General features: G+C 40.2%; 1 protein-coding gene across 2 annotated transcripts in view; it reads right to left on the bottom strand.

Moving 5' to 3' along the window:
- Nucleotides 1–2,070: 2,070 nt before the first annotated feature.
- The window catches only part of LOC131222430 (beta-glucosidase 12-like), a 148,494-nt gene continuing 123,068 nt past the window's right edge, over nucleotides 2,071–27,496 (bottom strand). Inside the window, exons 3-13 of one of the 2 annotated variants that reach the window (XM_058217493.1) lie at nucleotides 15,817–15,875; nucleotides 13,367–13,442; nucleotides 10,084–10,161; nucleotides 9,514–9,601; nucleotides 7,246–7,501; nucleotides 4,513–4,628; nucleotides 3,848–4,065; nucleotides 3,719–3,750; nucleotides 2,818–2,920; nucleotides 2,543–2,651; nucleotides 2,071–2,421 (exon numbers count right to left, since the gene is read on the bottom strand). In XM_058217493.1, coding sequence (XP_058073476.1) covers nucleotides 2,220–2,421; nucleotides 2,543–2,651; nucleotides 2,818–2,920; nucleotides 3,719–3,750; nucleotides 3,848–4,065; nucleotides 4,513–4,628; nucleotides 7,246–7,501; nucleotides 9,514–9,601; nucleotides 10,084–10,161; nucleotides 13,367–13,442; nucleotides 15,817–15,875 — 1,337 coding nt within the window. In that variant the 3' untranslated portion in view covers nucleotides 2,071–2,219. The remainder of the gene's footprint in view (nucleotides 2,422–2,542; nucleotides 2,652–2,817; nucleotides 2,921–3,718; nucleotides 3,751–3,847; nucleotides 4,066–4,512; nucleotides 4,629–7,245; nucleotides 7,502–9,513; nucleotides 9,602–10,083; nucleotides 10,162–13,366; nucleotides 13,443–15,816; nucleotides 15,876–27,496) is intronic. The other variant, XM_058217492.1, reaches the window with a different exon arrangement.

Raw genomic sequence — 27,496 nt, 5'->3', positions numbered from 1 at the left:
TAAATAGAAACTAATAACGTACTGACGTCAGCAAATAATGGTCACGGGGTTTTGGCCCACGTGGTGAAAATGATACTTCTCCGCTCATCACAAGGCCCATACATGTACGTTCGGATCATGTGTGGTTATTTGATACTCCAATGGCATGCAACGCTTGATATGCAGGCAATTAGATAACGGCAGCAAGTACCACAACCATTGGTCCCGAACAATCTTTCCTGCTAAGGGTGACGGTAGGCCCCACCATGAAGAGCACCCGTCAGAATGATCAAGGAGGTCCGACCATCAGGTGGACAACATGGTGGGGCCTATCATTTTTACTGTAGGATTGCCTATACAAGTAGCATGTTGGTTCAACACTGAGGTCTTGGTATCGATCCCTAGTGGCCGTGGCTAACAGTGAAGTGTGAATTGACAGTAGGTGTACTAACAAGCAAACAAAAAAAAAATAAAAAATAAAAAATAGCATGTTGGCGGTAAAGATGGCGAATCACCACTTGTACCATGCCATCTTGACGCATGAGCCCCACCATTGAAATGAATGGACAACCAACGGACAGTCCAATCGATTTATCTGAACACTAATCCATAACACATTTCATGCCCCACCAGCAAAAAATTACACTGACTAGATGATTCAATCCGTCCTTGATTGGCCTGATTTTCTGTAGCCATCCATTTTTTGAGCCATGGATGAGATACTTATGATTTCCTAGCAAAAGTAAGTCTTTAGAATCATATGCAATCCATGATGGTCCCCAACAAAATAGATGGACCAAATTTTTTATTGGGCCTATTTTTACTAAACAAATCTTAACCATCCATGGTTGTTGATCTAATGGTTAATATTTGTTAAATAAATGTAATGTTTGCATCATAGCATATGAAATGTTCGTTGGACCAGATGGAAAGTTTAGATCAATGAATTGCGTCATCTAAGTGTCCAGATCCAATTAGGGGCACTATAACTTAAAATGCTCCGTGCCTACCTTAGTATTTAATAATTATAAAATCGATACCATGTCTTTCCTTAAATGTTACTTGCACGTCCATGCCTTTCAAAAATTAAAAAAAAACACAAACACTCTCAAGGAACTAAATTTACAAATGGACTAGAATCTATTCGCCCCAATCTCCACTTGCTTATCTTAAATATTTGATTTGATTGTTCTTAATTGGGTCAGTTTTATTTCATCTATGTATATATGTGCACAAATACCAATGCTTTATTCATGATGTAAACTTGTCTACTTTTGAGATCAAATGGATTTCATCTTTGCAAACTTGATTGGTCAAAATTTACGAAAAATATATTTTTAAAAAATAGTTAGCAATAAAATTCAATTGCATTTGACACCATAGATAAGTCTTCTATGCGTTATCACCACTGTGTGATCATCTATGATCTTTCTCTCACCCATCTCATTAATTCAATATCAGTTTTGCAGCCTTGCTAGGGTGCTTTTGATATAGCTGAATGCATTACTGGATTTGTGTATATGGCCTTGAGAATGCACACCAAAGTAACATCACCTTACTACAACTCTATCACGTAACGTAGAGTAATAATGACACAAGATTCACCTATAATACTCGCACACTTGCATAACTTTTGAATTGAAATATTTGATCCATCCTTTGTAGGTGATTAGTTTTACAGTACATGCATGTGACTCAAATTACACATCATGAATGATCAAGTGTTCATCATATATGTTATTATTAGTAAGATACATCCGATCAACCAATGATCCATTCTACAGTTATATGATCAAACTTGTAGTACAAAGCCAATTGTGCCGATTAATGTGAGATTTCGTTATGATCATCTCATAACTCAAAGTGAAAGTATATCTCATATATATGTATATACACCTCAATACGCTTCACTCTTGTTATGTATACTTGCGTAGTAATTTCTGTTGTGTGAGAGGTAGATCAGTCTTTAGTCAATGAATATCAGTCATTTCATCATGATGGTTGATTTAAATAACTACGCATAACTTTGTTACGAAACAACCACACGCATATATAAATTCAAACATAAAACTATTCTAACATAGTCATATGAATAAATATACACACGTGTCAACAACAATAAACAGATACACTACACAGTATTCACGCTAAAAGGATGATTCCGACAATAGATTCATAAAGTTAATTAAATCATACATGTGGCCTACTTGCACGTATTAGTACCATGCATGTCCCACTTATCATTGGGAGGAGATGGAATTCTCTGTACCCTCACACCCTCTGAGAAACTGCTGAAACCAAAGAGCAGATTGTTTTGGGTATCTCTTCAGACCATCTTTATAATCCACGTAAATAAGGCCAAATCTAACAGTGAAACCTTCTACCCATTCGAAGTTGTCTAACAATGACCAAGCAAAGTAGCCCCTCACATCCACACCATCGCTGCCAACAATTTAAATCTCAACCGTCAGTCTGTAATTCTAGTATAGACCACCCTAATAATTTTAATTATCCTACACATGTAAGACATCAAAACACGAGACAGGAGTAAATGCAACCACACCTGATGGCATTTTGAACAAATAAAAGATGACGATGATAGTAGTCAATCCTCGCGTCGTCTTGCAGTGCTTCCTCCAGTGACAAGGAACTGTTGTTGAACTCATCTATTCCTGCAATGATATAAACGAACAGCAATATTACATCACCTTGTAAGCAATCTACAATTGCTTGTACAGTGTCAACAATGAGATAGTGGCCTACTTGATATTCAGTTCGGATCTGTTACAAAATGCGAAAGTGACAAACATTATAGGTAGCAGTAGTCTATCATCTTACCATTCTCAGTAATGTAAATAATGGGGTTGTTGTATCTTTTCTTTACATAGACTAACAAATCTCGGATTCCTGGTGGGTACACATACAACCATGGTGAAGCAGCCTGCAGTTCAGGTTCTAATCAGTGCACAAGCAAAAGCATACCCATATGTGGTTGCATCCTTCATGCCTAATATTATTGGGGTAAGTGAATCCCTGCATGTGGGTCAAATCATGTGAATTTAGGTTATAGGCATGATTGTTCATTGCTCTTATGGTACTCATGGCCAGGTTTTGGATGAGGATTATTCTTTGATGTTTTGAACAATGAGGTGCAACTGATAATGGTCTAGATTCTAGCTACACATCATGGGTGGACCCCACATAGCTTCAACTTAACAGTAGTTACCAGATTGTGCCAATGAATATAATTTTCATAGTCCAGTCGCTACACAGCCATCCAGCTTTACCAAATTAACTCCAGGCTCATTCTTTTCATCTAATACTCTTTTCATGTTCTTTAATACTCCTGAATTTTAGTTATTTTTACGACTAATTTTGTACAATTTTGCCCATTACAATTCATGTTATGTACTGTAAACATAAATGTCGATGGGCGTTCAACACACGCCCAATCCATGAATTGTATTGATGTAGTTATATCCAACACACAATGTTGTACGTGTAGATGCACGTCAATGCTTATATATATATATATATATATATATATATATATATATATATATATATATATATATAGTGAATGTGATCAGGTGCAAGGGATGAGTGGGGAGAGTTACATGATCCGTCAATCAGGAGATCATGAGCTGAATTGGGAGTAAAACAAGTAAATGAGTACTTCTTGTCTAGGCCATAAGCCGCATCCTATATAGAATCAGGTCTGGTATTGTAAATATGTTACCTGAGGTCCAATTGGGATCCCATTTCGCTCGACTGTTACAGATGACAAAAATAAAAATAAAAATCACACACTCATAATTTTTTATTTTTTATTTTTTTGAGTGTAGAGATAGGTTTTAATCATGTTTACCTGTTACATTAACATGTGAATCGGTTGTGTAGCTTACTCGGGTGGTATCGGAGTGAGGGACATGAGCTGTGTACCTGGAAGTGTAGTAATTTAGACCTATGAAATCGAACGATCCTCTCAACATATCAGATTGTTCTTTCGTGAATTTTGGTAACCGATTTTCCACGTAGGACCTCATGCTAGGTGGATATTCACCGTTGGTTAAAGGGTCCATAAACCTGAATAAACCAAGATGGAGTGTCAATTTTATAATTATGACAAGGTGAACTTGCGCTTAAAAGTGATCATATCATAACAAGCTAGATAGATTTGCTGAAATGATGTGCCTCGCCATGGATGGCTAACAGCTCTAAAATTTCTGGAGATGGGAGATTTCATCCATCCAATTTTTGGCATTATTTTGGCATATCATTGTAATTTTCTCCACTGTCATTTTGTAGGCACTAACCAGCGTTATGATTTTTTGAACTTGGGAGATCTTCCAGCGTTCCCCTTTCCACGATGGGACCCATCAAATCAACAGTTTCAATCACCTAAACATGAGCCCACTAGCACAAACTTGTGTGAATCTGGATACTTTCATGTTTCGGATGCATATATATAAACCTACCTTGTGATGGTCACTTGAAAACATAGAATATAAGGTAAGACTTTCCATCACTCACCATCCAACGATAAAGTCCATATCTCGTTGGGCTGCATTATAGTCGGACTCAGATGTCGACAGGGGAATACACCAGAGGGCCATATTGAGTATTCCTATAATGCCCTTTTGAGATTCCTGTGAAGAGAATTCATCCGGACCATTGAAATATGAGATTGACTTTAGCTGCTTAAGCAGGATAGTTTACTAGTTTGTACAGCAAAAAAACTGACTTGCATGCTGAGCAGATTCTGTAGGGTCCACTGTGATGTCTGTGTCTTATCCACACGGGCTATCCATTTTTTCAGCTCATTTTAGAAAATGAACCCAAAATCAAAGCATATCCAAAGTTCAAGTAGATCACACCACAAGAAACAGTGAGACTCCTACCATAGAAAACTTCTAAAGGCCTGCAGAAGTTTTGGATCCATCTGATATTTCTGTTTTCCCTTCATCCACTGGATGATTGTGTGACCCTACCAACAGGTTGGATGACAATGAAACATTACTGTGGGCTCTAAGAAGGTTTTAACTGTGGATGTCATTATTCCCAATGTTTCCTTGTGGGGTGGTCCACTTGAGCTTTGGATGGATATGATTCAATTTTTGTATCAGGCCTAAAATAAGCTGATAAATAAGGCTGTAAATGGGTCGGGTTAACGCCGGGTCGAGATCTGTCCAAACCTGACCTGTAATTCTGAACTTAAGCCCAAGTCCAGCCCGGGCTGTGCGGACTGAAATAGTTTAGCCCGAGTCCATCCCAGTACACTTACACAAAGCCCGACCCGAGCCCAAGCCCAAGCCCTCGATATCTTTGTAGATAAATGATATTTTGATGTGACTATGGTGTGGGAGAGGAAGAAAATGAAAGAAATGGAAGAAAAGTAGGTTTAAAAAAGACCTACAGGCTGAGCCTGGTTTAGGTCTTTGGGGAGCTAAGCCCAAGTGAGGCCCGATTTATAATTCTTTTAAAAAAAAACAAAAAAAAATAAAATAAAATATTTTTATAACACGCACACACACCACCACACACTCACGCCGTAGTGGGATTTCACCACGTATGGGTACTCGAACCCTTGACCAGGTGTTGAAACTCCTTAGAGTCTACCACGGGAGCAAGAGTAAGGACCCAGGACCGATTTATAATCAGCCTCTTGGTTTAAGCCCAAGCCCGACCATTGGGGTTGATACACCAACCCAAACCCGGCCTGATACGGGCTAAGACCGAAGGACCGTCGGGACTCCATGGTCCATACAAAATATCAGACATATGAACGGCTTAGATAAGACATACATCACGGTGGATCCAAAGAGTTTACTCGTTATGAGTTACTCAGTAGATAATCTGCGCCCGTGAACCAGCGGAGATATTCCTATGCCCATGGCTGTGTGAGGCCTAAAAAGATATTCGTTACAAATCCACTCCGTCCATCTGTTTTGAAAGAAACCAATAGGAGTCTAAAAATCAGGAAGATCTAAAACACACGTGGGCCATAGCACACAAAACAGTGCGGGATTGGACGCCTGGTGTGATAGAAGTTTTGTATCAGGATGAAATTTGTGCCTACAGTTTAACTGAGTGTTAATAATCCTATGAACGGTTTGGATGACATATAAACATGATGGTCAGCTCTCCAGGAAGGTTTCAAGGGTGGATGTTTCCGTTCCCACTGTTTCATTTGGTAGGGCCCACCTGAGTTTTTCATCTGCCTGATTTTTGTATTCTCATCCTGTTATGGTCTTTCAAAACAGATGGACGGAGTGAATTTGTCACGGACAATTATGTGGACCCCACACAGCCCCGGGCACAGGTATATTTCTGTGGGTGGGGTCACAGGTAATCCGCTCCCATTCGCATCTAGCAACAAGGGGCGGCTGGAGATGTATTAGTTTAGATTTCAGTACATTGCCAAGTGTACGGAAAATGAGATCCCAGACTTCAAAGATTCGAACACAAACACCCAACATGTGCTGGATGAGGGGCGTTCATTCGAAAGATCGTCACTGCAGGTGTCCTCACATATGCTGACGCGTGTACACTGGATAATTGGAACAGCTGGATTTCTGGGCTCAGAAGCATTTACGGTACACACTGGATAAGTTTTTATGACATCCACTCCATCCATCAGTTATGCCAGCTCATGATAGTGGTTAAGCCCAAAACTCTGGTTGATGGAAAACTCAAGTGGGCCACACCATAGAAAAAAAGGTAATGACGACCCCACCTGGTACCTTTATTTAAGTGTTCACTGTGATGTTTAAATTCCATCTAACCCTTTCATAAAGTGACTACAATCAGGATAAATTGGAAAAACCAAATATCAGCCTGATTCAACACTACGTTAGACCACACCATAAAATTATATATAAAACATGTGGTATTACCCACCTGCTGTGATTTTGGGCGTTCTAATCATTCTAATGAGGCACATTAGATAAATGGATTGGATGGTATATAAACAACACAGAGGGACCCTACACAAATCTAATGTTGAGCATCCCATCTCAACTGTTTCTTATGGTGTAGCCCACCTGATTCTTGTTGTATCATCATGATTTTTGAGTTCAAATATGAGGCAGATAATAGCCTAGTGCTGTTCCATTCGATCCTACTGAGCTTTTGTTCCCCACCCTTGGGAGGACACTTGTGAGAAAGGGAAACCTGTTACAGGCTCGGCCTGTTGACAGCCGTAAGTCTTGTAGAAGAAAATTAGTTGCATTTCTCGTTTTGCAATTATATGAAAGAGGCTCTTACCTGATACTTATCCCTGTAGTGTCTAACAGTGGCTGCATGTGCAAGTAGCAGATGGTGTCCCACAATGTATGGCTCTGTCCCAGAATTCCCAACGCTGCAATTACCCGTTTCCCAATAAGAGCAACGCCCAGGAGCGTAGGTGCCCTGTGCATACGCACTAACACTGAATGACCATGGCTCGTTCAAGGTGATCCATTGCTTCACCCTATCTCCAAATTCTCTAAAACAGATGTCTGCGTAGTCTCGGAAATCAGCCCTGTAACAGCATGCTCAACTGTATTTAGAGGTGTGAAAAAAGAACTGGGCTAGGGTCATTGGTCTATATTGCCTGTCCGTCCACCTCGTTAACTAAGTAGCTGGGGCCATGCCCAATGCAGCCAGCTAGTTAAGAAATGAGTCGGCTTTGGTTGAGCCTGGCTTGATTTATTCTAGATTGCCCGTCTAATAAATGGGCAGGGACCTTGACCTGATGCCAATTCAATCCATTGCCATCCCTATTCACTTCTAATATTATCTAGTTCCGGCCACGTTTTCTTCTGAACTTTAATGCATGCCCAACCTGAAGCCCAAGCCCAGTTCTCAAGCCTTCAGCCTCAGCTTAAATCTAGACCAAAGAAGGATGGCCAAAGTCAGGTCCAATCCACTTAAGACTGGTAATTGGCAGGCCCATGGCTCATTATAACAATCAAAGTTTTGAATGGTCCGGTTTGACGAGTTCAAATTCAGGACCCATTGCCAGGAGACGGATTGGCTACTCCCCCTTACACCAGCCAATGACTGGTGGTCGGTGCTTTGTGGGCCCCACCATGATATATGTGTTTCATCCATGCCGTCCATCTATTTTTATAGATCATTTTATGTTATGAGAGAAAAAATGAGGTATATTGAAATCTCAAGTGGACCACATTACAGGAAACAGTGTTGAATGAACAGTGACCATTAAAAACGTTTCGGGGGCCATAAAAGTTTTGAATCAAGCTGATATTTATTTTTTCTCTTCATCTGGGTCTTTATGACCCACTCAACAGATTGGATGTCAAATAAACAGTATAATGGGGCTTTAGGAGGATTTTAATGGTCGATATCCAATCATTATTGTTTTCATCAATCTATAAAATGATCAGTAAAAATGGACGAAACAAATACATCATAGTGGGGCCCACAGAGCACCGACCACCAGCCACGGGGATGGTGTCAGGGGGAGTAGCCAATCCGTCTCCCCATTGCCAGGCCTAGGCCAGCATGGGGCATAGGTATGAGATTCAATCCTTCAATTAGAGGGACAGCACCATGTAGATGCCGGGCACATGAATCAAGCAGGTTCACTTATATCTACTGAGCCATGGTGCAGAGAACAAAGCGTATGGCTAAAAAGACTTCCAGTCATCCTATGTTACTAATGCAGTGGCTCACCTGCTGTTAGGACTAGATTTAGTTCTAGTGTAGAATGTCTAAAGCGTTGGATCCACCAGATGGATGGCTTGGATATCAAATCCCGAAATAGGCCAGCCCTGATAAGTCAAAATCACCCCAACCAACCTGGCGCATTTTGCAACCCTGGATGGCTTTGGATTCGCGTCTAGTATTGTATTGTATTGTATTTGGGTACTGTTTATATATACATTGGACGGTTTTTAGAATACATCCAAATCAATCAGATACTAATCAATATTTGGATTGGAGGTATTGTTTGACATAGTATACAATACGTTATACAGATCAATGTTTGGATAGGACGTCTTATGTCTGTGCGCATATTGTACAATCTTAATTGGGTCGGGTGGCCTGTTTGACACATAAAACTTTCTGATTTCTAGCTCAGATGATTTTCACGTTGAAATGTATCAAATGAACGGTCCTGATCTTGCACTGCATAGGTATTAAATATCTTGTAATCGTACAAATTTTAAACTTTCATCCGCTGCCAAATACAGCACAATAAATATAAAGTATTGATGGCAACAAAACCCACTGACAATACTCTATCGTTAGTTCAAAAATTTGGTTGGAGTTTGTATTCGCATGCATGGGATTCAATTCCTATTCACTCCAATCCAAACACGGTAAACGTTAAATCATAACTTCTAATATGATACAATACATCTCAAAACGCATATCCAAACAGGCCTTAAGGCTCAGCCAACAAGTCTCACTGCATGGGGCTTGCATAAGGATATGGGTATAGATGGTATGAGCCGTCCATTTTCTTGAGGTACCACAATACTTAAATCAAGGGTGGAGTTTTGAAAGCAGAGTATTTATACTTACACGACTTTGGAACTCAAGAAGCCTCCATACTCGTCCTCAAGCGACTGCGGAAAATCCCAGTGAAAGAGTGTTACGAATGGTTGTACACCTGCGCAGAGTTGTTTAGACAATGATCTTTGAAGTATTATAAGTTGGGAAATGATGACATGCCTTCTAATACATGGTAATTACAATGCGTCCAAGCTGTGTGGGGCCCACCCATTGTGTGTGTGGAACCCAAACAGTGGATCTGGTGAGACTCATCGGCACAGTACATCCCAAGAATCGTTCTATCAAAAGCTAAGGTGAGATACCACAGGGAGCAATGTACAGTTGTGTTTAAAACTTATATATTCACTTTTGTTGGTCCACATAAATTTCAAAATGGCCTGAGTTTGTACGTGTCCCTTTGGAAGGCCGTACATGATGAATGAGTTGGATGATATATAGACAAAACAATGGACCCCACTTTCTATCTGAAAGTTTCTATAGTGGGAAACCCTTCCCAAATGTGTATCTGATGTTAGGTGCGTCTGAAAAAAAAAAGAAGAAAAAAGGTACGGGAGAGAAAGAGAGAGATTGAATAATGACCGTTGGATAAGAGCTCGTTGATGAGGTTGTTGTAATACTTGATGCCTTCCTCGTTCACTCCACCACTCAGTCTTCCATCTGGAATTACTTAAAAGAATTGATATACAATAGACGGTCTACAATCAACTTACTATGAGACATCTAGAATTGCGTCATTTATTGTTGAGCCAGTTGAAAGCATGGTGTGGATTCGTCCACATTTTGCTATGCGTGTGATAAATGATCTGGACGGTACATTGTTTGGGGCCCACATGACAATGTGGCAGAGAACCGGACTGCTCATCCCTTGTGGGGTCCATCATTAGTTGGCCTTGAAAGGGCAATCCTATCATCAACTTTCTTATCGCATGGGAGCCGTGATTTTCTCTGAATTTGTACATCATGGATTAATGGTTAGGATCGAATCATCCAATCAGCATTACTTGTTCTCTTGATCCATCCACCGTCGAAGCCCGTGAATATACGGTCTAGATCTCTCCAATGTGTAAGTGTACAGGGAACGATGTCTGTCTGTGTACGCCCACCATCTACAAGTGTCAGCTTTACAGCTGATCCAATGTCCCCGTAGGAAGAGAGTTATCATTCCTCCACGCCAGTTGCCTCACACACGTTGTACATGTCTATGGTATCGGGAACGCTCATAGATAGTAACCGTCCTTTTGTCAGCCAGAAAATGCCCTTGTCTTTTAGTATACTTTTGTACGCGGTGGACTCAAGAATCGTTCCTCCCTTTGGGCTTTGGATTATTCCATCTCGTTGGATGGACGGGTCATTGGACTAGACTCGACAATAAGTAAGCCCGGGTCCAAAATTACAGGACTTTCAAATTCAATAGGCCAGGCAAAATGAGTTTTTGTTTTGTTTTTTTTTTTTTTTTTAAAAAGGCCCCCACCATGGTCTTAGTCTGATAGTTCCAAATCGAGGCTGAAGCCAACCTCAGACTAAGTTTGAGACCACTCAAAATCAACCTGAAAAATCTAAAGTGGCCCTTAGTTTTTAAATTATTCTGATTTGGGCCATTCTGGGAAAGACCCGACTCGAACCGAGTGCAGATTACATACTGACATTGCCAGTGGCAACCTTGCTACTGGACAGTGTTTTGTGTGGCCCACCATGATGGATGTATTTTATCCACGCCATCCATCCATTTTAGATCATTACTTCAGGGAATGAGACAAAAAATGAGGCAGATCCAAATCTCAGGTAGACTACACCATAGGAAAATAGTGGTGACTGAACGCCCATAATTAAAAACTTCCTAAGGCCCGCTGTAATGTTTATATTTTCTGTCCGGTCTGTTGATTAGGTCACACGGACCTAAATGAAGGGAAAGCACAAATATGAGATTGATCCAAAAATATAGTGCCCCTAAGAAGTTTTTAATTGTGGGTGTTCAATCACCACTTTTTTCTGTGGTGTGGTCCACCTGAGGTTTGGATCTACCTTATTTTTGGGCTCATGCCCTAAATTAAACTGAAAAAGTAGATGAACAACATGGATAAAATACATACATCTTGTTGGGGCCACATAGCATCGTCCGGTGGCCAGAGAGTCAATACGGACAGACCTTGTGGAGGTGTGTATGAATGCTCCTTGTCTACTGCAAAAAGCCCCAGGTATAGTGTAGCTTGATGGGTGTGGGTGTCCGTCTAGGTTCGCGTTTATTTTAGAATGATTGATAAATGTGTAGCACGTGCAACCAGTCATATCCTAATCCCACCAAATCTCGTTATATATATAAATAAATAAATAACAAATAATATATGACAATAATGAACGTAGTTGGAACCTATCAATTAACTACTTTGACGTAGACATATGTCCCACCAACATGCAATACTCATGTAAAATTCATCCATCAATCAAAAGTGTGGTGTAAAGTTTACATATTTAATTAAGAGTGGTAATTAAATAAGGAGTTATTTAATATTTAGGCTATGAATGACACTTGATATGTCGACACTCAAGAATTATACATGTGGCAAATAATATCTCAAATTAAATCCAGTAAATTGTGAAACAACGGTCTAAGTAGCATTCCGAAAGTCATATTAGTTAAAAGATCCTAACATATAATTCACAAACTTGTTTGTTGAATGGGACTATTGGATGTTTTTCACTTTTAATTGTCTAACAAATGTTCAGCAATCTAATAAATGGATAATCAAACAAGCTTAAATTTTGGTACATTCTACATCTAATTTGAGGCCTACAATTTGGACAGTTTTATAATTTAATTACTTGTACATCAAGTATGCAATTTCATTGTCACGTTTTTTTAGTTTTCTAACACTAAATAACAAATATCATGCTGTTTTTTATGTTAAAAAAACCAGTCTTTTGTTTTTTAAATTCTTGTTATAAATTTAATATTTTTGAGTTATGTTTGCGTATATATATCATTTATTTATTGTTTAAAATCTCAAATAAAAAATGGGTACCTCAGCACCCTAGAGGGCACGGATATGAGAACCATTTCAGGCTCAACATGATTATTAATATGAGTGACACCCTGATCCATAGCTCAAGTGGTAGCTAAATTGAGTGAAAGATACCTCGTTTCAACACTGAGGTCTTGGCATCGATTCCCTAGTAGGGGTGGCTAACAGTGGAATGTGAACTGGCAGGGGGTGTACTAACAAGCTAACGGAAAAAAAAATAAAAAATGATTATTATTATGAGTGCAGTATCCATCAGTGGGTATGGGCATAGCTATTCCTATAGCCCGGCCCACGCCCTGGTTGCAGAGAAAGAAACGGTTGTCTATGATCATTTCAATTTATTAGAGAGTCTGTACTGGTTCAGTGGGCCACTTTTAGGCAATCGGCGGTAGCTTCTAGTATACCTTCTGCAGACTACAGGCACAAGAAATACAAACCATGCAAACTTGTAATCATATGATGGATCTGTGCTGTTCATCATGCAATACTCATGTCAAAGTACCCAGGCATGAAATTCAAGTCATGGACTCTTCATATTCAATTTGAATATCCATCGTTGGTTATTCATTTTTAATCACCTTCGTTTCATATCCTGTGGACCACAACTGAAGACTGGATTGGCATTGATGTTGGGTGGAGGCCAACTTTCCCATGAAGACCTCCAAATTGAGCAGCCCGATTTCAACATGTGCCAAATTGGTACATATGGGGCACTTATCTATGACATATGCAGATGGGTGACTTCCAAGCTGTGGCTACTGAACGGCTCAGATTGATTGAATACGGGCAGAGTGAACGCTAATTCATGTATTTTGAATTTAAAATAAGTAGTGTTCTCTTACAAGGCAATATTCGGGTCCAAGATATGGAGAATCTGTATGCGTCCATTCCCATTTCCTTCATTATCTTCACATCTTCCTGTAGAGCATATAAAAAGAGAAAAAGAGGAATAGATTCAACTGCATGGAATGCACTTTTAAGGCACTCATCTCTCACACTCGGCAACATGGCATACGTGAGATTCAGCAAAATCGTCACTCTACCTAATTTCAATTTTAGCATGCCTAGCTACCCGGTTTAGGTGGGGGTCAGTTTAGGTAGGAGATCCAGCAAAATTATAATTCGATGTGATTTCAATTTCATGGGGCCCAAGTATCGGTCTTTTAAGAAGAGTTGAATGATACATGGCCTAGATACTAGATCTCTAGACATAAGTGTTTTTAGTTTTAACAAATGGGCCCATCCCATGGTCCAGTGATCCAGACCATTGGTCTGTGGAGTCCAATTGCTTGCCTGTTTGATTAGGAAAGCAAAGGAAAAAATAAAATAAAGTATAATGATTCTTTTAATTAGTATTATTGAGAAATGAATTTATTAACTTGAGGAATATGTATTTTTGCCAGGAGAAATTTATGACTCATTAGACAAAAGTCACTTTAAATCTTATGCTACAGAATCGCAACAGGGAAAAAGACCAACAATTACTTGTTGCAATCCACTCTATTCTTTGCAAGCCAAACATGAGAAAATATCTTGTGAAAGGAACCGGTTTCTATTTCCAAATTTTCTTAAATATATAAGTTAGATGAGATTGAGACATCCCACCTACTAATTTTGATTGGAGGAAAATGAGGACATCTCTTTTTGAGAGGGCAAAAGGTGCGAGGATGGGGCCTATATTATTATTGATAAGAAACAAGATTGTACATCAAAAAGCATAATGGCCATCTTATCATAGGAAGGAGACAAGGGAAAAATGAAGACCTTTTAATTATTAAATTATTATTATTACTTTTACATGGGCACTCACGTACACCTGCACACTTATATCACTCATTGTAGGATTTTCCCGTAATGGATACTCAAACCCATGACCTCATGTTGAAACTCTGCAGTCTACCACCAAGGCATAAGTAAGGGCCCGGCCGGTGGTAGACTCTCAGGAGTTTCAGCTCCCGATCAAGGGTTCGAGTACCCATAGGTGGTGAAATTCCACCAGCGTGAGTATGAGGGGGTGTGTGTGCGTGTGTTAAAAAATAATAATAATAAAATAAAATAAATAAGGGCCCAAAAAAGGATAACAAGAAAAACGGAGGACATGTTTATTGAAAAGTAACATGGAATCCACATGAATTGGAAACCCATGGATTTCAATTTTACTTCTATTTCTTGTTTTGAAATTATTGTTTTACAGTCCGATGCATGTTCGCGTTAGACACAGTCAGCAGGTGTGTCCTCTTAGCCTTGAAAATTGATGTAATATCTTTTCTAGGAGAAATTAATGTCCACAACTTTTGAGGAAAAACTATTTAATTGTTTTATCTATCATGGGGAGGAGTAGGTTTTCCATGAAAACTAATTTCCTTCTTATCTTCTTGATGTCCCAAAATTCTTGAAACTCTTGTATAATGTGCAAAGATGGAGCCATTTGTAATATAATTTTTCTTATGGGATAGCATGAAAAATAGGCATTTTAAGATTGGCAGGAGAAACAAAATGTCTAATCATCCTCTTGAAATATTTACAATATAGATTTCACTTTGCATTTCTTATGATTTGAAGGCAACACTTTGTAAAAATAGATGGTTGTAGCAAATTGCCCCATTAAAAGGGTTAGGATCATTTGATTAGCATAATTCTTGCACAATGGCTTGCTCCTAGTTGTACAAATGAATGAATGTTTCAGATCAGTAATGGGTCAACTCTTGTGTCATTTAAAAGATCTAGGGACATTGGTGACTATGCATGGGGATGAGATTTCAACAAAACTCCACACAAACGTTCCCAAACATTTTGAATGACATGTGGGACATCCAATCATCAAATAGAGATCATTCAATAGTACCAATGGAGCAAGCCATGTGTAAAAATCATGTTGATCAAATGATCCTAATCCTTTGAATGTTTAATTTGTTATAATCATTCATTGTTTATGAGTTATAGATCACATGGTCAGAATCACCAAACCATAGTATTATTTTAAAATCATAAGAAATACAGTGAAATCTATCTACTAGATTTTTTAAGATGATGATTGGAGCTATTTTGTTTCTCTACTTAATCTTAGTTATCTATATTCCATGATATTGATTAGGTACAAAAGATTAGTAGATTGGCATGAGTTTTACACCATAGCTTAATTACTCTTAATTTTATAAATGAATGAATGGTTCAGATCCATAACAGGTTACCTTATAGGCCATTTAAAAGCTTAGCCTGAAAGTGATGATGTTAGCATACAGCCCATTGTGTCTTATCCTAAAACACTAATAATACAAAAGCAACAGCTGACCTTGTACCGATGATAAGAATCCACAGCTATGTCTCCATTGCTTCGGTCCTTTATTTTGTCTGCTCCCACAAGGCACAAGCATCTTTTATCAATTCCCCACTTAGGGAATGGCTAATACAAAATCAGATCCCACTTTGATCTTTCTCCCACTTGACCTGACACGTGGCAGGGAGTGTATCTGGGCTGACCATTTAGTGGATCCCATATGTGTGCCGCCCTGGGTTGAAAATTGCAAAAAAAAAACAAAACAAAAAACTACCTAACAAATATGGAATTTCCGGTACCTTTTTCTAAACGGGAAAGGATCACAGGATGGAGAGTTTGGATCTTGGCCTACCTGCCATTTTTAAAAGGGAGTTCTAAAAATAAAAATAAAAAGAAAAAAAAAAGAAAAAAGAAAAAAGAAAATTTCCTAACAAATATGGAATTTATATTCCAATACTTTTTTCAAAAAGCTACCTTGTTAATCATTATAATTACCATTTCACTACCTTCCATGGACCAAATGGGTTGGTGGCTCGGGTGGGCCTCACCGTGATGTTTATATAAAATCTACCCAGACAGCCAAGTGTGTCACACGATATTAGGCTAAGTTCCAAAAATCAGCTCCATTTGTCATTCAAGTGGACCACATGATCGAAAACAGTGGACATAACAATACTCACCGTCCAAACTATTTCCTTTGTGTGATGAATTAAGGATGGGTTTGATTGTTGGGCTATAGACATAAATTTTTGTGTGGAATGTAACAGTTGGAGATGATTGCATATAATTATTATGGTGGGGTCTATCAAAATCAAGGGTGAGCATCTCTCCTAAACTATATCCTTAGATGTGGTCCACTAGAATTATATGCTATTTTTTTTTTTTTTAATTAAAAATTTTAGGTCAATATGAGACTAAATATCTAACGGTGAGAGCAGATCTGATATAAAACACTACAATGGACCCGTTCAAAATCAAGAGTCTCATCCCATATATATATATATATAAGAAATGCTCACACACAACTAGTTAGATCTTTTAAATTGCTGCAACTAGCAGGCCATTAAATTGGTGAAATTTTTTTTTATTGTGAATAAGTAATGATCTCCCTGATAAATTCTGTATACTATATCCTATTTAATGAAGTGGGTACACATGTGAAAGTTATGGACTGTTTATCAAATAGCCCGTTAATTGGATATTATTTATTAAAAAAATTATCAAAATATACTTATATCTTTACCCACAGGTGCAAGTAAAATCTTGACCCTTGTAATGCATTTTTAACTATCCAAATTTCCCTTATAACTATTTTAACTACTAAATAGAAAATAAATTTTTTATTTTTTTACACAACATGATTACAATGTACTATATTTGTTCAATGAACCAGATCCTTTACATATTTGATCCATCATATGAATAAATCACACTTGTACAACTCTAAACTATAATCCCTCTTATTGGAAAGGTAGTCTCTCTCTCCCCCCATTCATTTATTACTCTCACGTGATATTCTATCCCACAATAACAGTGTCGTGATCCATTATTAAGTTGAGGGTCCAAATTTATGCTGACACACGACTTAGGTAGGGCTACATTTAAGGCAAGAATTATGCTGATTTTTTATTTTTATTGGTAAATCTCCGTAACACACCATATTATAATCAAAGTGGATTTTACATGCAAGTCAATGTGGGCCCACCCTAATCCATCCCCTATTATTTGCATGGCCAGCGTGTGGCCTCTGCATTCCCATGCAAACTTAGACGTGAATCCAGCCACTGGTCTCTGTGTCACGTGAATAATGATGTGGTCTCTAGCAAATGGTGTGCCTCTCCTTGATTTATGTGTGAAATCTACTCTGACCATAAGGTGTGCCATGGAATGTTAACCATAACTAATAAAAAATAAAAAATAAAAAATAAAAAAAATCAGCAACTTTTATGGTTCAGGTAAATTGTACAGGTGAAAATAGGTATGTAGGGAGACGGTCACCATCCAAACTTTTTTTTATTATCATTAGATATGGCACACAAATCATGCATGGGCCTAATATTTGGTCCAAATGTATAACTTGTTAAAATAAATCTAATAGTTGGAGTGGATTTCACATAAACATTATGATAAGCCCAGTAAAAAATTAATGGTGAACACCCTATCAAAGTTGTTTTATTTTTTGTGGCCTACCTAAATTGCATGACAACCTGAATTTTGGGATCCAGACATGGCTATATCTAACTTAATTGATTGTCAAAGTGGATTGTAAGTAAACATCACCATTGGCCTCATAAAAATTAAGGGTTGGCATCCACCTCTTCTATTGTCTCTTAGTTTGGCCTACTTAATCACAAATCTACTTGTATTTTTAGCTCTTTGGTTAAATTACTACTATTCACATAATGGTTGGAGTGGATTTAACGTGCGCGCATATAAGGATGGGATGCCAAGCCCGCATCTCCTCGTGCTGTTTGGAGAGAGATTTTTAAACTATGCTTTCCTTTAATAAGGAGGGAAAGGAGGAGAGGTTTAAATGGTGAAAGAGTAATAAATGATGGTGAGAAACTAATAAATGAAGGGGAGAGAAAGTGAGAGCATAGCCTTGCTTACGAACTTTTCTTGCTATATTTTAGGAGTTTTACATGTGTGATGCATTTGTATAGTACGCTACATGTCTCAGAAATCTGATCTGTTTATCGAGTACGGGACCTTTTATATATATATATCATTTTTTTATTTTTTTTTGAATCATCTTTGTGCACACAGTTATAAAGGGACAACTTTATTTTCTGCGAGCCCACTGTGATGCATATGCAAAATCAACTCTAACCATTTCTTAGTTTACGCTTAGAGCAAGAAAATCAAGTTGACTTGTGATTCAAGTGTTCCAGGTCAATGAAAATAGTTGAAAGAGAGATGTCCACCAAGATTTCTGATGGGTCCAACACGAGGAATTATACGAAAAGCAATTCAACCATTAGTTGCCGCACCAAAATCTAGGTCAAGGCCTAAAAATCAGACCTATCCATGATTTATGGGCCATACTGTTTTATGTTTTAGGACCCAGGCTTAACATGAGGTGATAGAGGTAGATTTTAAATAAAAGTCATGATGAAGCTTACTCAAGGAGCCGACCCATTTGTCGGCAAGGTCACTCAGTGGGCAATTGAAAAAAAAAAAAGTATTCGAATGTAATTATAGTGATTAATGCGGTTGCTTTGAAAATGTTTTTAAAATCAATATAAGTATTGCGGTTGCTTTGGAAAATGTTTTTAAAACGTATTGGAAAGCTTTAAATTTCATATTAATTACGTGGGTTTTTTGTACAAATCACTTTTTAAAAATGGTTGTAACTCACCTCCTCACAAGTGGCACGCATGGACGGGTAGATTGGGAATGGAGCATGTGTGTAAATTATAGTGGTCAATCAGGCCTAACCATCTAACTGATGGCTATCAAGTGGGTGGTTAAAACTAAAATTTTGTGAGCTATCCAAATTTCGTGAGGAAATTCAGACGGTTTCGATTGTCATTTCAGGCTAATTTTTTGATAATGGTCCTTCCACGGTTGGGTCAATGAATTGGACGGTCATGGTTTCTGCACAACTGTGCCTTTTGTTTGGTTTAGTGCCAGCACCGTTCTTCAAATGGTGGTAAACTACGACAGAAATCTGCCTCTTGGGAGTGGATATTTCTAATCGAATGTGGCCGTTTCCTGTTTTCTTTGCAACATTTGGGTTATTGAGCTCCCAATAGATGGATGCCTCCGATCATCTGAACATGCAGAGAGAGAGAGAGAGAGAGAGAGAGAGAGAGAGAGAGAGAGAGAGAGAGAGAGAGAGAGAGAGAGAGAGAGAGAGCGTGCGCGTATAAGTATCCCATATGTTGATGCCTTTGCCGTCTTCGTCAGCTGCTCCTTCATACTGTGAAACCATATGATGCTCACAAGTGTAAAAATGGTTGTCTAGAAGCTTCTAGAAGCCTCTGTAGAAGCTTCCAGAAGGATGAGAGAGAGAGAGAGGTGCGCAGCGAACCTGATAAGATGCTGACGAGGTCCCGAAAATGAAACCCGGCGGGAAGGAGCTCCTGTTTATCGGACGTCGGTCCTCACGTGCTGGGGTACCTCCAACACGTGATAAGGAGCCCAGAAGGACGAGGAGTAGAAACAGGAAAGGCCCTCCTACATGCGCCATCACAGAAGTACCTCTTCTCCCTCTCTCAAACCCTTTAAAGAGAAACTAATAATGTACTGACGTCAGCACATAATAGTCACGGCGTTTTGGCTCACGTGGTGAAAATGGCACTTCTCTGCTCATCACAAGGCCCATACATGTAAGTCTGGATCATGTGTGGTTATTTGATACTCTAGTGGCATGCGACGCTTGATATGCAGGCAATTAGATAACGGCAGCAAGTACCACAACTTTTGGTCCCGAACCATCTTTCCTGCTAAGGGTGACGGTAGGCCCCACCATGAAGAGTAGCATATGTTGGCGGTAAAGATGGTGCATCACCCCCAATTGTACCATGCCATCTTGACTCATGAGCCACATTATTGATATGAATGGACAACCAACGGACAGTCCAATCGATTGATCTGAACTCTAAATCTATAACACATTTCATGCCCTACCAGCAAAAAATCGCACTGATCACATGATCCAATCCGTCCCTGATTGGCCTGATTTGACCAAATTTTGTATTGTGCCTATTTTTACTAAACAATCTTAACCATCCATGGCTGTTGATCTAATGGGTTTTTTTTTTTCCCACACACGCACACATACGCCCACACACTCACGCCTTAGTGGAATTTCACCACCTATGGGTACTTGAACCCTTGACCTACTAAAACTCCTAAGAGTCTGCCACCGAAGCAAGAGTAAGGACCCATGAAATGTTTATATTGTTGATGCAAAAATCTGATTTACCCTTTGCCGAGTTCTGAGCACTTAATTCTAGCCTTGTGTGCCTGCACAAGAGAAGGACAAAAGAAACCCTGTCTTAGAGCAGGGGACCCTCCGATGCCAAAGTCAAGCTAGGAATCTGGGCCTAAGTAGTGTAGTTGGGGTTTAGGGTGTGAGTTGTTGCGTACCTGTAGCAATGGGGTCTTGATGTATTTATACCTGACTTTCGGATGGTCTGGGTCCATTAATCACGGCATGATTCACTTAATTAGGAGGATTTTCAGATCGTGGAGATATCATGCGTAATCCATGGATCGTGTAGTGTATCAATGGGCGAAGTTGGTGGGCATGTCCACTTAAGGCAGTTTCTTAGTTTAGCATCTGAGATGTTCCGCCCTGGTCTCGGCTCGGGACATTCTTCTCCAGATGACGATGAAGATGAGGACAAGGACGATCCCCCGGCTCCGATGTCCTTCTTCGCATGATTATGAGCCCTCGGCTCGGAGGTTGTTCCCTTGGCTCAGGTGCTTTGATGTTGCTCTCTTCATTAGTGTTCATTATTTCGGGTGTTCTTTCATCTGATCAGACTACAAAGACGCTGGTCCTCGAAACTATAACAGGTTCGGATCTTCCCATAACAGAACTCCCTACTCTTCGAGGTCGGCTATGGACTCGGAAAATAAGCACACGGAAGATCAACCGCCTCATCTGCTGAATCTTCTGCGCACGTCGATATTATTATGATTCTGGAATTCTGAAGCATTGTACCCTTAGGGTTTCCCGCTTATGGGCTAACATTCAGCGGATGCGTGGCAACAGTTGGGATTTCGAATCGTCGTTCAGCCTATGGCTAACTGCCACGTATACCCTGGGAGACATTTAAGTGACGCTTCCTCTGCTCGAGCGCCATTTCTGCTACCTGCAGCTCGTCGTTCGATGTCAGGCGCACGCGGCTGGGCAGAGGTTAAACTAGTGACCTGTAACCACGTGTACTCATGAAGTCGACTCGCGACGGTTCAGCGGCAGCCATCATGCTTACCACTAATGCAAAGATTCTCTTCGGGCTATATAATCCCCTTCGGAACTACTCTTCCCACTTGCATTCTAAATTTGAAAGTGTACCGAAGAAGGCGATTTCCGGTAGGGGCGATTCCAACCGTTTTCAGGTTTCCGACCAGGCGATTCCGGCCGATCAAGCATTTTGGCAGAAGCGATTCCCGGTGATCATCCGGTGAGTCCTTTTCCTTTCACTTCTTTGCATTCCTTCCTTTCGAGATGTCGTCTGACCTGGAAACCGTTTGGGATTATGATGACGACTCCGAACCGGGGAGTTCTGGTAATGAGAGGGGATCCTCGGAGGGCCCCTTTGAAGTTGTTCCCCTGTTCCCCCCACCTCGAAGACAGAAGGAGGCAGGGGCTTGGACTCTTCGGGCCGGCAAGAAGAAAGCCGCCCGAACCCTTCTGGCCACAACCACCGAGGTTACTGAGATGCCAGTTAGCGGGCGGGCCTCGAAGGTAGTCCCCGGAGGCTCTGTACTATCGGAGTCTCAAATGGGGTGGATCCACTCAAACTTTCAAATCCCAAACTCCGTGCGGATAACGGCCCCAGAGTCTCTTGATACTGCTGGCGCGCCTGCTGAGGGAGAAGTTGTCATTTTTCTCTGTGCACTGCAATGTGGGGTCCGACTTTCTTTGCATCCCTTTGTCCGAGCCATCACCACCTACCTCGGACTAGCTCCTGGGCAGTTCACCCCCAACGCTTGGAGGGTGTTAATTTCTTCCTTCATCATCTGGCGTCAAGTCGAGAATCCGGAGCTGACCCTAGAAGAGCTGATAAGCTTGTACCTGGTCAAGCACGATAGTCAAGAACCATGGTACTACTTCGCGACCCGAGGCGGTAAATGATCGGGGTTGGTGATGAATCTTCCGTCTTCCAACAAGGACTGGAAGAACAAGTGGTTCTAGACTGCGGGTGAGTGGGAGGTGCCAGCGGTGGAGCTCGGGACTCTGATGAATCGGGTCCCCACCCGATTCTCAAAACCAGGTCGGACTTTAAGCATTTTTCTTCCCTTACCCCTTTTATTTACTCTAGTCTGACCGAAGCCCTCTTTTTTTATCCTTGTAGATTTTCCGAGGGGCACTCCACTCCTCACCTCGAACCAGAAGAACCGCGCTGCTAAGGCAAATGCGCGATCGGGAGAGCTTCGCTCTTGGTCGGACTTGATCACAGCCGCCAACCTTCACTGGTTTGGGCTTTGTAAGTCCCCACCTCTCCCGATATCCTTCAGTAAGTTTCTCTTCCGTCCCCTTCTGGAGAGGCTAAACTTATTCGGTTCATTAACTAGGTAATTATCCTCTACGCAGGCATGGCCGAGGAGGTTCCGCGGCTACTGCTTTCTTCTTTCCTCTAGCCATTATGCTCGAGAATATGAAACCTGAACTTTTATATCAGATTCCCACAAATGGCACCAAAAATATTGATGCAAAAATCTAATTTACCCTTCGCCGAAGTCTGAGCACTTAACCCTAGCCTTGTGAGCCCGCACAAGAGAAGGACAAAGGAGACCCTGACTTAGAGCAGGGGACCCTCCGATGCCAAAGTCAGGCTAGGAATCTGGGTCAAAGTAGTGTAGCTGGGGTTTGGAGTGTAAGTTGTTATGTACCTGTAGTAATGGGGTCTTGATGTATTTATACCTGACTGTCGGATGGTCTGGGTTCGTTAATCTCGGCACGATTCACTCAATTAGGAGGATTTTTGGATCGTGGAGATATCGAGCGTAGTCCAGGAATCGTGTAGCGTATCAATGGGTGTTCACTCCCCAAGTGCAGGGTTATGATGTAATAATAAACTCGGTGAGACCGAGGTTGAATCCCAAGGGACTGATACTTGTACGTTACCTGAAACTAGGTAGAAATAGAACTAGCCTAAGATGAAATCTAAATCGAATGAAATTTAGGGAATAATTGTGAAATAATTATGTAAAACTTAAGATAAATCAGAGATAAGAAACTAGGGATTCAGAGGATCCACTTGTAGAGATCAGAGAGATCTTATGCCTGCTCCAAGAATCATGGAAATTAAACTAAATTTCTTCTGATATAATTTTAAAGAGATGAAAGGTATATGAATTAGAATGGATTCCATTACCAGACCATGCCCATGAGACAGAGTAAACAACAGAATTAAACTAATTACTAACCAATCAACATGTTATGAAGGTTAGGAAGGGTACCGTCATCCGACCATGCCCATGAGACGATGGTGAACAACAGGGCTTCCTGATGTCATAAACATAAAAAAGGATAGGAATATGCTCAAAGCTATCGTAGACCCATTGTAATTTCAGTCACAACAGACTATTAAAAACTAAAAACATTCCCATTAATAAACTAAAATCCACATCAGTTCAGTATAAACAAAAAGTATAAGTGAAGGATTCCCCCATCAAACTACAAGCTTCACCTCTTAGCCCTAGTTAAGAGGTTTAGCCTGATCTAAACATGATTAGGCTAAATCTCTATTAAACAAAAAGAAGAAAGAAAAGGAAAAGAAAAGGAAAAGGAAACAAATCTTCTACTCTCTCTCTTCCATGTCCAAAAAGCTTGGCTGCCCTCCAGATTCAATGCCCTCCTCCACGTTTTGGAACTCCTTTTATAACTGCTGGAGTTGCTGGAGTGGTGGAAATCGGATCTGAAAAGCTATCACACGCGCAGCGAAAGCCTTTTCCCAGCCAAGTTCGGGGCTTCAAAAATCGCCACTTTCCTCGCTCAAATTTCAAAGAAATACCGTCCCTTAGGACTTTCTTGGGTCCTCTATACAATGGACGGTTAAGATCGTCAAAAATATTGTGATTTGGGCCATGCAACTCCCCAAAAATTCCGATTTTCACGAACGCACGCTATTCGCACGTCATCGTGCTGACGTGTTTGGTGGGCCCCGCGGTGATGCTTTTGATGAAATCCACCCCGTTAATCAAATTCCTCTTAAAATTTTGGTTAGAATGGACTGGTTTTTTGTCGAGTTTTGATGCAGTCCACTGCTGTTTTTCTTCCACCGTTCATCCTACGTTCTCTGACAATTCACGTGCGTACACATGCATGGGACCAAAAGGCGAGCTTGGTGAGGGTTGTAGCTACCCCCTTGATGCAATGGACGGTTCAGATCATCGAACCAGATGATGAGTAGAGCCCACTAGCCAAAAATAGACGGACAGCGTCCGTCCGCTATCCCTGCGTAAGAATAAGACGGGTCAGCCCGTCTTTGACCAGGCTGACCGTCTGGTGCACGGCTGGTGCATGTACACTATGTACATGCACTGTATATGTAGGGTCCACTATGATGTTCGTGAGACATCCGCTCCGCCCATTTGATGTGTCACTCCATTTAAGGCGTTGAGAACAAAATTGAAGCATTTTCAGATACCAGGCGGCCCCCAAAGCACTGAGTTATGGCTAATCTGTCCGTTGGGCCACTTTAAGAGGGATCAAATGGCTGAAATTTGACGTGTACGGTTAGTTTTTGGTCCTCGAGTCATGTATGAAGTTTCGAGCCGAACAGATGATGGAAACCCAGTGATCTTACATTTTGGCTGACTTTCAGGCCGCTTGAGCTTCAGTTTCTCAATTTTCGCGGATCCCTGGCATGTAATTCCGTCGATCTTGGTCCCTTGGAGTTCGTCCCTTGCCTTTGGTGTCATCAGAGCGTTAAATCTATGCTTTATCATCCTTTTTCAGTCTAAGCTCGTAAGTACACTCTGCATCAAACACGATTAAATCAACCATTAAACAGTATTATGCTTGTAGATCCAGGTAATAACTGGGGGTCTAATATGCAATATTTGACCCTCAACACAACTCCCAACCAGCATCTTGCTAGTCCCGAGCAAAATATGCGAAAAATAAGTTAAGAACTACAAGACAATTTCTATGTACTCGAGTGAATTTTGCAAAATAATCCAGATACGAGAATTCTAAGACTCATGAATGTTGGGCATTACTATCTCCTGGACTCGAGCACACAGTAAATTTCATAGTCAAGTTCAAAGTATTAATCCATCAATCAGAAAAATTCTAAACATTGATTTCCATGGGCGTATAGTGTAATCTCGGCTTATTAACATTAAGATTTAATTTATTATTTCATGATATCATTGGTAACCACAAGAGCATTCAGGACACCCAAAACCTAAATTAAAACGTGCCTCATAGATCATTTTTCTTTCTTTCAGCCTTTGATTTTCTATTAAAAGGAACACCAATGAGGGGAATCAAGTCCTTACCTATAAGGAGCAAACCTATGGTGAAAACTTGTCACCTAACTTTTTCTAAATGTAACCATGGGGAATTAAATTTACACCTATAGGGAGTAAACCCATGGTGAAGATTATTTGCCCAACCCTTTTCAAAGGTATCTGTTTTTTTTTTCTTTTTCTTTAATTGATCATGATGGGCAAATTTCAAGCAGGTTCCTAACATGCTTTATTGATTACTAAGTTAACCCTTTAATATCAAACTGAAACCTTAATGTGAAAGCGAGATGTGACATGTGAATTCATGACTTAATCAATGTTTACAACTTCTACTAATGGATTAACAATTTAAACTTAACTGTGAAATTTACCAAATACTGAATCCAAGAGTCGTAGATTACCAACATCACATATCTTAAAATTCTAAGTGCCCTAGATGGCTATCAAAATCACTTCGAATTCACAAGAATTTTCAGAAAATTTTAAAAATTTTCACAATTTTTACTCAAGACCAAGAAAACACTGATCAGATAACCTAATCTCCCCAACCTAAAATCTACATTGTCCTCAATGTAAAAGATATGAGATGCAATGCACATGGGACAACAAAAGTAAATGAGAAGTGATGGGAAGATAGTACCTGGAGGAAGAAATCAAGAGACTTTTCAACAAGGATCTTAGCATGGAAGTGAGTTAGTAAGAGAGAAACCAACAGAAGTAAGACAAAAATAATAAAAATAAAATCCTACCTACACCACTTTCGCAGATGCACTCGATTGCATTTAGCTTCTGCAACAAGCCTTTAAACCCCTAGGTTGCCCCTAGCGGACGAGTTGTAGTCTCATAAGGGTTTGTAGCAATGTTACCCACAAACATTTGAACTAACTAACTAAAATAAAATAAAATAAAGTAAAAGGCTGGGTGTTGAGGGTTAAATATTGCATATTAGACCCCAATTATTGCTTGGATTTATAAGCATGATACCGTTTAATAACCCGATTTAATCGTATTTGTGATGCAGAGTATACTTACGAGCACGGACTGAAAAGGATGCTAAAAGCATAGATTTGACGCTCTGGCATCACCAAGGCATTGGACAGGACTCCATGGGACCAAGATCGAGGATTTACACATTAGAGATCAGAGAAATTTCAGCCATTCACTTCAAACAGGTCTGAAAAGAACGTCCAGAATGCAAGATCACAAGGTTCCCACCAGCTAATCTGCTCGAAAATTTATACATGGCCTGAGGACCATAAATTAACCGTACACGTCGAATTTCAACTGTTTTATCTCTGCGGAAGTGACCCAATGGGCAGATCATCCCATAAAACAGAGATTTGGGGCCCACCTGATATCTGGATATGATTCACTTTCGGTCTCAACCCATATAATGAGATAGAAAACGAATGGATGGAGCGGATTTACCAAAAACTGCACTGTGGGACCTATCCACGTGATGCATGTGCACCGCATACGCACGGTCGAGCCGCACTGAAGAAACCAGGTCGGTCAGCGTGCGCTGAACCGACCTGTATTC

This window comes from Magnolia sinica, chromosome 13 (genome assembly GCF_029962835.1).
Source record: "Magnolia sinica isolate HGM2019 chromosome 13, MsV1, whole genome shotgun sequence".
Classification (NCBI taxonomy): domain Eukaryota; kingdom Viridiplantae; phylum Streptophyta; class Magnoliopsida; order Magnoliales; family Magnoliaceae; genus Magnolia; species Magnolia sinica.
The sequence above is the reverse complement of the archived record's forward strand: the minus strand, read 5'-3'. Positions and strand labels throughout refer to the sequence as shown.